Raw genomic sequence first — 12610 nt, forward strand, 5'->3', positions numbered from 1 at the left:
ACAAATGTCCAATATAATGGCGAGAATGTTAGGCTAAAATTTTGTCAGACCGTGAAATGCATTTTCAAATAGGTTATATCTTACATGTCCCTATAGATCGGCTGCTGTTTTTCTCTGACTTTACATTGTCCTACATGAAAAATGCGCGTGGAAAAAAAGACGCGATTTTCATACGATTTGTGCAGTGCAGTTATAGGCTACAATTTTTATTGAATACGTTTTTACGTAATTGGCAAATAATCGTTGTTTGAACATAAAAAATAGGGAATTAAAGAGCAAAATTAACGTCTCCTTTCACCAATGCGATTCGGTTCCCAACATTCACTGAAAGGAGCCGTTCAACTAGAGCCGTTCGCTCGCAAACGACCCTTCGCTAGTTTCCATCCTACAACAGCAGCATATACAGTAAAACACTGCACACGGGCAGGCAGTTTCATTCACGCTCTACCAAGAAAGCGCTTTAGCACTGGAAGCACTTTCCCACTTCTCTGTTGGCAGTTTGTAAACAACGGTGCAAACATGGAGGAACCAATTCAACAACCGCAACAGCAGTTGCCATGGACCGGGACAGAGAGACAGCCCCCGCCATGGACCGACGAACTGGCGGAGATGTCCCGGCACATCTATACTCGTCATGGTGCTGGCGACGCACTTCAGAAGGTGAAGTACCGCATTATGCACTGTCCTTTCACTGCTGCTATAAAAACATAAGAAAAAAATAAAATAAACTGAGTTTTAATTCAATTCATATTTTAATGATATTAAATTAAAATTGTTCTAGGCTGGGACAAGTGCTCCACTGCACCAAAATGAGGGAAATATGCTATTTGGAGCTACCCATAGAAAGTTGATAACAAAAAAGCACACTCATTCTGCCATGCAAGGGCTAAACGCAGTACTGTGAATTTGGTAAAATATCTCTGAACTGCTTTAATGGCCTGTTATATTGTTTCATCAATGTGGTGTAGTTTGTCTCCCGACACAATATATATAAGCCAGACTATCATTAACTATCATGAATCGTTAAATGTTTTGTGAAATATCCTCTACTGTCCGCTTGCTTTGATGTAATAAAGATAGATTTTATACAAATACCAAGAATTGCATTTTTAAGAAAGATTTTGCATTACATTTCTTTTACATTGTTATTGCATTTTGCCTTCATAGGTCAACATAGTCATCCTACTGTATTGATCATAATAAATGTGCATTGTGAAGTTTTAGAATGTAAATGAATGGGATTAATGTGGTTCGAAATAGAGTATTTAATAATTCATTCATACAGAGGACAGGCTGACTAAACACATGACTCACTCATGTAGACCTATATCAAAGCATCTATGTTCAGCACATAGTCAACCTGTGACATAAATATTCCAAGAACTACATCGTTTTTTTTGGCTAGGCAGAAATGTGTCAATGTAAATGTGAATTTGAAGACAGAGTCTCTTGTAGTCGTTTGCTTACAGTGCGAATGCTGTGTGTAAATGTACCGTACTTCCTCAGGTGAACAGAGGGACATATTCCAGACGTAGCCGGCTAAAGAGGTCAGACGGAAGCACCACCTCTACCAGTTTCATTCTCAGACAGGTGAGAACAACACAATGGGAACCTAGAAAAAGACATTAGTACACAAATACAAAGCCATTACGAACGGTCATTATTATGTTGCTGTAAAATATATTATAGCATTACTTACTACACAGTTCCCCTTAATCATAGTATCCCATTTCAATCCCATTGCTCATAAGATACTGTTTTCTGCTACTTTGGTAATGGTTTTCATTATTATTTTATAATAATAATATATGTAAGCAATAAGGCTCATGGGGGTTAATATATGGCCAATGTACTACAGCTAAGAGCTGGTCTTAGGGACAACGCATTGCGGAGTGCATGGACACTGCACTTAGCCATGGTATATTGGAAATATCTCACATACCCCAGAGATAAGTTATTGCTCATATAAACCGGTTACCAATGCAATTACAGCAGTAAAAAGCGATGTGATGTCATACCCGTGGTATATGGTCTCTTATAAACTGGCTGGTTTGAATCCCAAATGCTGATTGATTGACAGCTGGATGGTGTGAGACCATAGCATGGGTATGACATCACATCACTTTTTGCTGATCTAATTGCATTTGAAATTGGTTTATAAGAGCAATATGGCATCACAGGGGATTGTGGTATATTGGCCACATCCTCTCGTTCCTTATGGCTTACCACAGCTATCACCCAATCAGCATTCAGGATTCAAACCACTTGGTTTATAATATAATATAATATATAGTACCAGTGTTTGGACACACTTACCCATTCAAGTGAATGGTACTATGTGTATATATATATATATATATATATATATATATATATATTTATATATGTAGATATGTATATATGTACAGATATGTCTGTATCTTCTAGCAAAGCCTTTCCTGATAGCTACCTCATTGTGTAAATTGCAGTCACTATTATTGTTTTTTGTGGTTGTCCCACTTTGCTATCTGAAGACGAATGCACATTTTGATACATTTTGTAAGTCGCTCTCGAAGTTTGAGCTAAATTACGTACACGTAAATTCAATGAATAATGTATGTATATTGTGTCTGTACTGCAACCCTAACAAATGTAGGTCATCCTGTGCAAAATGTATCATCTGAATGGTTCAGAATGGTTGCATTATTCTGAGAATAGACAACTTCAGGCTGGGCCTGTCACCTCTGCACAGACAGCCTATGGTTTGGATTCAAGTGTGATTGGGAACTGACAGCCTCTCATTGTACCTGTACTCACTCTCTGTATTCACTAAATGCATTATTTATTATGAAGGACTGTGACATATTGTTCTGGACATAGGTTCCTTAAAGCCTGCATTCAACTGTATGACAAATGCAAAATAGTTATTTTAATTTAAATCATTATTTCATAATCCTGAGGAAACCAATTTGCTGCTTGACTCTAAACTAGTGGGTTTCCTAGGGAACTGCTTTTCATCAGGGCCATTCAGCAACACAAGGACGCCTGAATGTTATTGGCTACCTTTGTTATGCTTTTCTCTGTCAGTAGGCTGGCCTGTCACTGAAAGAGTGCCTGCGTGTGGGTGTGTCCGTGTTCATACTCAAGCCTAACAAATCAGGTCAGACGTTTTTATGTTTCATTTAAATGAACAAAATACATGATAGCTTTTCAGGACCAGTGGGATTAGCTGACAGCAATGAAAGTGATGGATATTATATCATATGCAGTTTTTATTAAGGCTTCTTAATGCCTACATAAGGGTAAGGGCTGTTGTAAAGTTGTACAGGTTGCGCTACGTAGTGCCACATGGTTGACGGGTTACTTCCCATACTGTAGTTCTTCAGGTTTTTGATGCTGTCTGGATAGGCAGAGAGTCTCAATTTGCTTCATTTAATGTTGTTACCATACTTATTCAACATTATTAATAATTTAAATGTTTGGTTTGAAAGTGGAGCACAGTCGATTCAGTTTGCAGTTTTGTTCAATCTCAAACAGTCAATCTTATCCAGTTATTTCTGGCAAATGGGCATTTCAGGCTTTTTGCCAATTACAAGAAGGAATCTGTATGAGGAATTGGTAGAATACATTTGTACCACAAGCTTAAGATTAATAACATTAGAGGGAATGTACTTTTTCTAACAAGTCAGCAATGTCATGTACAAGACATGCAGTATTCATTCAAAATACACACCATGATGCCCACACACCCACACACACCAGCACCTGTCTGACCTACCTCTGTTGGCCCTCATGAGAGTATGTAGATGGATGTTAGAGGCAACATTTGTGCTGAGTGTCTAGTGAATCTTTCCAGAGTGGAGGGATATAGTGGGGATCTACTTACGGTATGATCTGGGATCTCTTCGGTGGTCATTTCAATGCTACTGTTCTGATGGGGGGAAAATCCCCTTTTTGAATCTTTATTGCCTTCAAAAAGGTTGAATGAATTTTGCTTGCATTTGTCCTGTTTTGCACCTGTACAAATGGGTCAGCTTTAGAAGTGACATCCCTGTACACTGTTTTTTGTCCACATCCAATCTCCTCCTAAGACACTCTGTGAGAGTGGGCTCACAACCAGGGATCAAGGCATTAAGGTTAGCAAGGGATGAGCATCGCACTGAGCCAAGAGATGCAGATCTGTATCTTGGACCCTCTTGCGCATTTCCCCAATAAGGTTTCTGTACTAGTCCTTTGGCAGCCAACCTGTTCAGGCCAGGGATTGCCTCCTCTGTCATTCCTGTCACTGTACTGGGTGTTTTTTGATAGAAGAGATAGGTGGTTAGGGCTACGCAAAAAGATAGGGTTCAGTCTAATCAAAGTGAAATGTGTTTCATGGAGGGTTTAGAGAGGAAAAGGACAAAGTGAAGACAGAGCCAAAAGGCAGAGGAAGAGGTAGTGGGCATTTTGATTAAAATATTTAATAACGGGAATGATTCAGACTGTCAAGGCAATAGTTATGTGTTTTCCCCCAATCTCCACATGGTAGAAGTTTGCATGTGCGTCTTCTGTAGACGGATGTTCACTGTTCGGGATCGGATAGTTAAAGAATTTGATTTAGTAATTCCAGTTCTATGGGAATATCTCTGTGTTCCAGTCTTTCCCTTAACTCTGGCGGGACCTCTGGGTTCTGTCCTTTAGCCATTTCTCAATGTTTACCTCAAATGTCCCTCTTTACTGAAATACAGGAAAGGGGAAAGCTGAGCACGCTGTGTACAGTCCAAAACAAGCTGCAAAGTGACCTTGCAAGAAGCCATGCACCAGTATTGTATGAGAATTTTATTCCAAGTGAAACCAGGGTGGTAGACTGGCAGAGAGCTGCTTTCGTGGATTTGAGAAGTTGTTTTATAGTCTGAATGAAAAGGATTTGCACAATTCGCATCACTGGCTGAGCCTTTTTGACAACCAGCCAGATATATGACTGTATTAAAGTGTTTAAGAAAGCCCTGTTCAGCAGCAGATCTTTGGTTAAGTTCAGTGCCGACTCACATGCTGTAAATCACTAATTTAAACCCTTTCTCAAGTTGGGATCAGTATACTGTGCTGTGTTTTCTGCAGCTCCTTTACCTAAATCAGTAGTGACCTGACATAGACGCCAGCCACCTCTGACACTTTTAAAACTCTTTTAGACAAGGATTCGATCATTTATCACAGAATCCTCCAAGGTTAAAGCCTTGACTGAGTAGGAAGGGGAGCATTCATGTTTAAACATTTTAATTGAATGGATTTTAAATTCATTCACCACAGGAACAAAAAGGAAATCTAATTTTGTGTTGAAGTGAAGCAGTGCCGCTTTTGTGTAATCCACTTAATACTGTCTGAGATTTAATTGCCTTTCTAGTTCTCAGTGGGTATGACCCAAATGGCAGCTTATTCCCAATAGGTACTTTTGAAAAAATCTTTGGCAGCAGCATCTGTAGCTAGGCCATTACAAGGCGCTGATTCCTACAGTGGATTTCTCTTATGTAGGTCACCTATCTGACTGTGGAGCAGATATTTCTTCTTGAATCTCTGGACAGAGCAGTCCATTTCTCATCCTTTCTCACCCACCTTTAAGTCCCGTCCTCACTCTCCCTGTACCAGCGCATCAGCAGAAAACCCTGAAAAATTATGACTTTGTTGCTCACCTTCTAATAAAAGACTCCTAATCTCAGAGCCTGAACGAAAGGGTCCTATCCTGACTGACACCTGACAGTCTGCAGCTCAAACACAATGGGATGGATGAGACGTCTATTTAGGACAGCTACAGAACACTCCCAGTTCTACTTTCATTCAGAACACTCTCAGTGCTACTTTCACTCAGAACACTCTCAGTGCTACTTTCATTCAGAACACTCTCAGTGCTACTTCATTCAGAACACTCTCAGTGCTACTTTCATTCAGAACACTCTCAGTGCTACTTCATTCAGAACACTCTCAGTGCTATTTTCATTCAGAACACTTTCAGAGCTTACTTGCTGCAGCAAAGGACTGTAGGTATAACCTCACGCCTTAGAATACTGTTTGTGTATTCTATATGGATTATATGTTTGTATACATATATAAACACATGAAGCTTTGCATGTCCATCGTATTAGATGAGGCTAGTGAAACAGATGGGCAACCATAACTGAAGGGATCACTGAAGAGAAGTCTCATGGGTTTTCCTCAGAGGCTTGTGGATGTGGAAATGATAGATCCTCCTCTTCTTCCCAAATATCCTAAAAGGCAGTTTGGTAGGACGTGCCCTAGTAAAAAAAAAATCCTCTAGGATTTTCCATCATGACTTGGAACCATGCTATAGGATAAAAATTCTGTAGGATAAATATCCTGTAAGGAAAGTCTAGTAAATATTTTATAGGATTGTATCTTATATAAAATGATTTAACAAAAGCCTAAAAATTATTCTATAGGATAGGTTCCTATAAACATTTTATAAGATATCCAGTATGAAGAAATACATAGTTTTTTGCCTGGGGGTTTAATCTATCCTTTTTTCAGACTACAAGATTACCAGTTTGTAGCAAATTAACCTGGTATTAGTCTCTTCAACAGTAGAGGGCGATGTTGTTTCAGTCTTCTGCAATGTCTTTAGAAAGGAGCTCTATTAATCCCTACAAATGTGTTGTGTATTCATTTGAATAGAAAGGGAAAAGAAAGGGAAAAGTTAGCAAATCTATACATTTATTGAAATGGAAACAGAAATTATTCAAAATATACATGTAATATGAACATGTCTCTATATAGAAAATAAATAAAAAATAAATATAATAAATAAAATACTCATGTGTTAGTCACTAATTCCATTTAATTTGGCTTTTGTTTATATATATATATATATATATTATTGACCCTTTCCTTCACTACAATTCCTTTGACGTAGTGAACATGTAGACTAAGGGGTATATGTTTTATGGTTCCACAGTGTCCACAAAACTGTATAGAACCTTGTAACACACTGAACACAACAAGATCAACTCCATTCAATTACCACAGGTCAAGTCCATTCAATTCCCACAGATCAAGTCCATTCAATTCCCACAGATCAACTCCATTCAATTACCACAGATCAACTCCATTCAATTACCACAGATCTACCCCATTCAATTACCACAGATCAACTCCATTCAATTACCACAGGTCAAGTCCATTCAATTATCACAGGTCACGATAGATTTTTTATTATTCACGTATGGCATGATTCTGTGTGTGTTTGTGTTTTTGTGTGCGTATGCCTCTTCAGTAGTCTTTTCAGCAGGCCTCCATTTGTTAGGAGAGAGAGGTCAAGGCTTGTATGATTTGGCTTTGATGTTCAGCAGCTTTTTGTAGACATTGTAATTCATTTTCCAGTGTACTGTATACAGTATGAGTGCGTTATCTGCACCGAAATTCAAATGCAAATCCAAACTGCATCAACATGTTGACTGGATGAACTTCAGAAATACAGGATGATCAAAGGACATGAAGTTTTGACCCGCAGTCAAATCATGATATATTTATTTTCAACATTGTAAAGAAAAACCTTTGCAAACAATGGCAACACTGCCACGTTGACCTGAACCTTGCTAGAAGAAAACCACAACATCTGTTTAGAGTTGGCTACATTTGGCTTACCACCCGAATGTACCCATTATTTGTGACAAAAAGAAAATTGTAATTATAGTAAGAAATGACAATGATCTTTATGTCTGTCTAACCAATAAATAGGTTAACCAATACCAAACCTCACATTTTTATATGGATAGGTACCTCCCAGTTTTGTTCTCTTTGGGAATGCAACCTTTCAAACTATTTCTGGCTTTATTTCCACTTAGTACCAAATAATATCCATGTGGATTTTTTTTAACCCAGAACATTAATTAAAATGAAAACAGTAAAATACCCTATTTGGATTAGTGAACACCCCCTGTTTAGAATAACAATTCAAATTTTGCTGAGGTATATCCAACCAACTTCCAGATCACAAATCAAGCTAATTGTCTTCCCTCTGTGATCAATTATGGTGACTTTGATTAGTTCAGAATAAAAGCTGTTATTCATAGAAGACTCCACTGCTTAGTAGTGAAACTCAAAGCAAAGAATACACTAAGGGCTGAAAGGTACTTTCCGAAGATCTATGAGATAGATTTGTGGAAAGGCTCAAGTCAGGGGATGCATATAAAAAGTTTTCAAAGACTTTGTCCATCGCTTGTTTCTACTTGCAATGCAGCTTTTGTTGCAGCTTTTGTTACTGCTTTTGTTACAGCTTTTGTTACAGCTTTTGTTACAGCTTTTGTTACAGCTTTTGTTGGTTTAAGTCATTTAGACTCTTTTATCCAGAGTCACAATTGTAAATACTTACATTTTCTTGTTTGTGGTTGTTAGGGAGTCTTGCATAGCGTTATTTATCCACGTACTATGCGCCTCAGGTGGTCTAAAAAGAATCGCCTGGAGGTTCACCACAGCCATTCTGGGGCGTCTGATTGGGGGAAAAAAGGTAATTAACCTGATATTTGTGCTGCCTATCATCCCCCAGTGGATGTGTTATTCTGTCTTTTCTTTTCGATAGCCATACGGGCATGGGTCTGTTCGAACTCCATCCATGTGGTGTCTTAGTACTCTGGAGAGACAGTGATGGCAAGCAAGGTCAATAGGTCAATAGAATGCCCATAGTTACAGTGGCCTTCAGTATTGTTGTCATTGTTTTTCATCAACTTACAATTAAAATAGAAGCAAAATCAAACCTTTGAATGTGCTAAAATTGTTTAAAAAGGAATTCTAAATAAAGAAATAAACATTTTTCTCATAAACATTGGTGTCACGATTCCTAGCCACTCTTGTTATAAACAAATATACCATCATTTTAGTTAAGAACCGTTTAAGAACTGTGGTCACCTCAGACTTCTTGTTTCACTTGGAATATGGTTCCCTTATTTATTTATAAACACGGGAAAGCTCGGAGAATGTTCAAATGAAATGTAACAAAATGTTGCTGAGCTAGTTCACGGCAATATAAAAAAATATCGATGCCAACAAGCTAAATGGAGGTATTGCAAGAAGAAAGCCTACTGTCATTAAGACATATATATCAACATTTCATTTTGAATTGAATTGGAAAAGGATAATATGGTCAGATGAGACAAAAAAATAGCTTTTTAGCCAGAAACACCTGTGGTGGGTTTGCTGTAAAAAGAGGGATGTTCATGCAGAACAAAGACGACTCCCCACTCTGAAGAACCGTGGTAGATATATGATTTTGTGAGCTGTTTGGCATTCAAAGTACCCGGAAACCTGTTTATATTGCATGGCATCATGGATGTACAGTATCAGGAGATTATATACCAAAATCGGGGTAATTGTTGGAATCTTCCAGCAGGACAGTGATCCAAAGCTCATCACAGCAGGACAGTGATCCAAATCTCATCCAAATCTCATTGACCACAGAATCAAGCTTTTGCGATGTCTGTCACAGTCCCCTGACCTAAACACAATTGAAAACCTGTGGGGTGAGCTGAAGAGGAGAGTCCATAAGCAAGGAGCAGTCAATAGAGCTTGGAGGGGGAATTATGTCACATGTGGGAAATGGGAAGCCACAGAGAGCAGGCATGGCATTAGCCATTATAAAACGTTCATAGCTCCTATCTCCAACCCCAAAGTGAATGCAGCAAACACCTGTTAATGCATCATAAACGGCTGGGAGCCTATTTGTACTATGGATTTCATGATACAACCTCCTTTGTCACCTTTCTGCTGTAAGATAAATACATACATACTTAGTAACAATATAAAATTGGACACATTTCATTGATCTTTCCTGCTAATGATGCTGTGAGCAACGCACCGACAACATTTACATAAGCGAGAAGTTCATATATTTTCAGCTTGTTTATAAAGGTTAATCTCCTTGACTAAGACCAAGTTCTTTCTTCAATTTTACGAAATTATTTAGTATTTGTCCACATTTAGAGGGAAAAACACATCAACCTAGGAACATTATTTGTTTGGTTTTTCTTACTTGCTTTGTGATTTAAATGCATTTCCCTTGAAAACAAAGCACCCTTGAATTTGGTAAGAGTAGGAGAGAGAGATGGATAGGATACACCAGACAGTATAAGACACTGGTAGAGACATACAAGAGACCAATGTCAAAAGAGTAGAGGAAAGGCTGCTCCTGTTAAGCTACACACTCTTCTCTCCTGTCCTCCTCTGCTCTTGCTTCTCCACCATCAGAGAGAATGCCCGACCAAGCTGACTGGAGCATGAAGCAGCCAATCAGCAGCCTGCCTCCCTGCTTTGTCATCAGCCTGTGATTGAGGAACAGTTGACTCTGGTCTCCTGCTCTCTGTTTAGGAAGGCAGATAAAATGCCAGGTCTGAATCTGGACAGCAGCCTTTGGGGATAACCGAAGCTCTGCGTAGCCTTATAACGGAATAAGGAACATTTGAAGCTTGAGGCAAAAGCATCACATTCACCATTCACCAGTGAATCAGGGTCTCCACCCTTTTCTAATTTCTGTTTTCATGTGGTTGTTCTCTACCTAGAAGGAATGTAACCCCCATTAGTCAGTCTGTGGTGCTGGTGCTTCAATCCATTCCTACTGTTTTCGTCAATTCGTCAAGAGGTGCTTGTTGGAATATCTAACGTCCATGTACGATAATTTGTACCTACATGGATTCGAAGACTCGGAGGCGGTGAGTACGGGGTTGTGGAGGAGGAGACGGTGTAAGCAGTATTAACTGCCTGCGCTGTTATTTTCTCATTGTGTGTGTGTGTGTGCGTGTGTGTAGTGTGTGTGTGAGAGGTGAGAGAAATAACCAAGCAGTTGGCACTGGCTGAGCATGCAAACACACAAACATAGTGTTCTGATAGACAGACCACGCAGGGTCAGAGGAGGCTGGAGACTCAGTGTGGACTGTGTTCCTCCGGGGAGTGGGGAGAGGGAGGTGGGTGGATCATGGGGGAAGGAAAGGAAATGGAGGGGAGGGATTCATGTGTCTCCGTTTCACCGTCACCTACAAACTGCACTAACCTCTTGGTTCTCTGCACTACGGTCAGTTCCCGGCATGATTCTGGCTCTCTGTGTGGTTATCCAAGGTTGATATGGTTATGGTCGCCACTGAGAACAGGCTAGAGGAACCCTTCATTCCATATCATTGAGCATCCTCAGATCAGTACTTACCGGGCTCTCTGTATACTGTCTAACACGCCTGGACAAGGTCTTGTGTAACTCAGTGTGTTTTATGTGTGTGTTTGTGTGAACGCGTCTGGAGGTGTGTGTTGACACCAGCAGAGCCCTAGCCTGCACGGTTGGTGGGTTGTAGGGAGGGGCTCAGAAGGGATTGGTGGAGGGTGGGGCTGGGTGGGGGGAATTGGGAGGGTCTGGTTGAGCTTTAGGGTGGGACAGGGTGGTTGTAGGTAGTAGCTGGATGGATGTGGCTGGAGGTAAGGGAGGGTGGGGGGTTTTGATAGGGGCTGGATCAGGTTGGAGAGGGCTGGGTGAAGGTGTAACAGGGGCAGGAGGGGGGGTTTAGGGAGGGGCAGGGTGAGGGGTATAGGGAGGGGCAGGGTGAGGGGTTCAGGGAGGGGCAGGGTGAGGGGTTCAGGGAGGGGCAGGGTGAGGGGTTCAGGGAGGCTCAGGGTGAGGGGTTCAGGGCGGGGCAGGGTGAGGGGTTCAGGGAGGCTCAGGGTGAGGGGTTCAGGGAGGCTCAGGGTGAGGGGTTCAGGGAGGCTCAGGGTGAGGGGTTCAGGGCGGGGCAGGGTTGGGGGTATAGGTGCACTGCAAAAAATATATTTATCTTATTTTACAGTTAGAAACTCTACCATCCTTAAAATAAAGTATGTTTTTCTTAACAAGCTAGAATATACCTCTTGTTTTAAAAAATATGCCTTGAATATTGGGGGTTGGGCAGTGGATTTAGGGAGGGGCAGGATGGGGGTTTAGGGAGGGGCTGGGCAGTGGATTTAGGGAGGGGTAGTGTGGGGTTTAGGGAAGGGCAGGGTGGTGGGTATAGGGAGGGGCAGGGTGGGGGTTTAGGGAGGGGCAGGGTGAGGGTTTAGGGAGGGGCAGGGTGAGGGTGAGGGTTTAGGGAGGGGCTGGGTGGGGGTTTAGGGAAGGGCAGGGTGAGGGTTTAGGGAGGGGCAGTGTAGTGGGTTTAGGGAAGGGCAGGGTGAGGGTTTAGGGAGGGGCTGGGTGAGGGTTTAGGAAGGGCAGGGTGAGGGTTTAGGGAAGGGCAGTGTAGTGGGTTTAGGGAGGGGCTGGGCAGTGGATTTAGGGAGGGGCAGGGTGGGGGTTTAGGGAGGGGCAGGGTGGGGGTATAGGGAGGGGCAGGGTGGGGGTTTAGGGAGGGGCAGGGCAGTGGATTTAGGGAGGGGCAGGGTGGTAGGTTTAGGGAGGGGCAGGGTGAGGGTTTAGGGAGGGGCAGGATGAGGGTGAGGGTTTAGGGAGGGGCAGGGTGAGGGTTTAGGGAGGGGCAGGGTGAGGGTGAGGGTTTAGGGAGGGGCTGGGTGGGGGTTTAGGGAAGGGCAGGGTGAGGGTTTAGGGAGGGGCTGGGTGGGGGTTTAGGGAAGGGCAGGGTGAGGGTTTAGGGAGGGGCTGGTTGGGGGTTTAGGGAAGGGCAGGGTGAGGATTTAGGGA

General features: G+C 41.7%; 1 protein-coding gene across 3 annotated transcripts in view; it reads left to right on the forward strand.

The window, feature by feature from the left end:
* Window positions 1–363: 363 nt before the first annotated feature.
* cacnb4a (calcium channel, voltage-dependent, beta 4a subunit) overlaps window positions 364–12610 on the forward strand; it is a 38516-nt gene continuing 26269 nt past the window's right edge. The window contains exons 1-2 of one of the 3 annotated variants that reach the window (XM_010879719.5): window positions 364–660; window positions 1507–1590. In XM_010879719.5, coding sequence (XP_010878021.3) covers window positions 520–660; window positions 1507–1590 — 225 coding nt within the window. In that variant the 5' untranslated portion in view covers window positions 364–519. Of the gene's footprint in view, window positions 661–1506; window positions 1591–10299; window positions 10668–12610 lie in introns of those variants that run through there. The other 2 variants (XM_010879720.4, XM_010879721.4) reach the window with 2 other exon arrangements.

Source organism: Esox lucius, chromosome 16, assembly GCF_011004845.1.
Source record: "Esox lucius isolate fEsoLuc1 chromosome 16, fEsoLuc1.pri, whole genome shotgun sequence".
In the NCBI taxonomy this organism is placed as follows: Eukaryota; Metazoa; Chordata; class Actinopteri; order Esociformes; family Esocidae; genus Esox; species Esox lucius.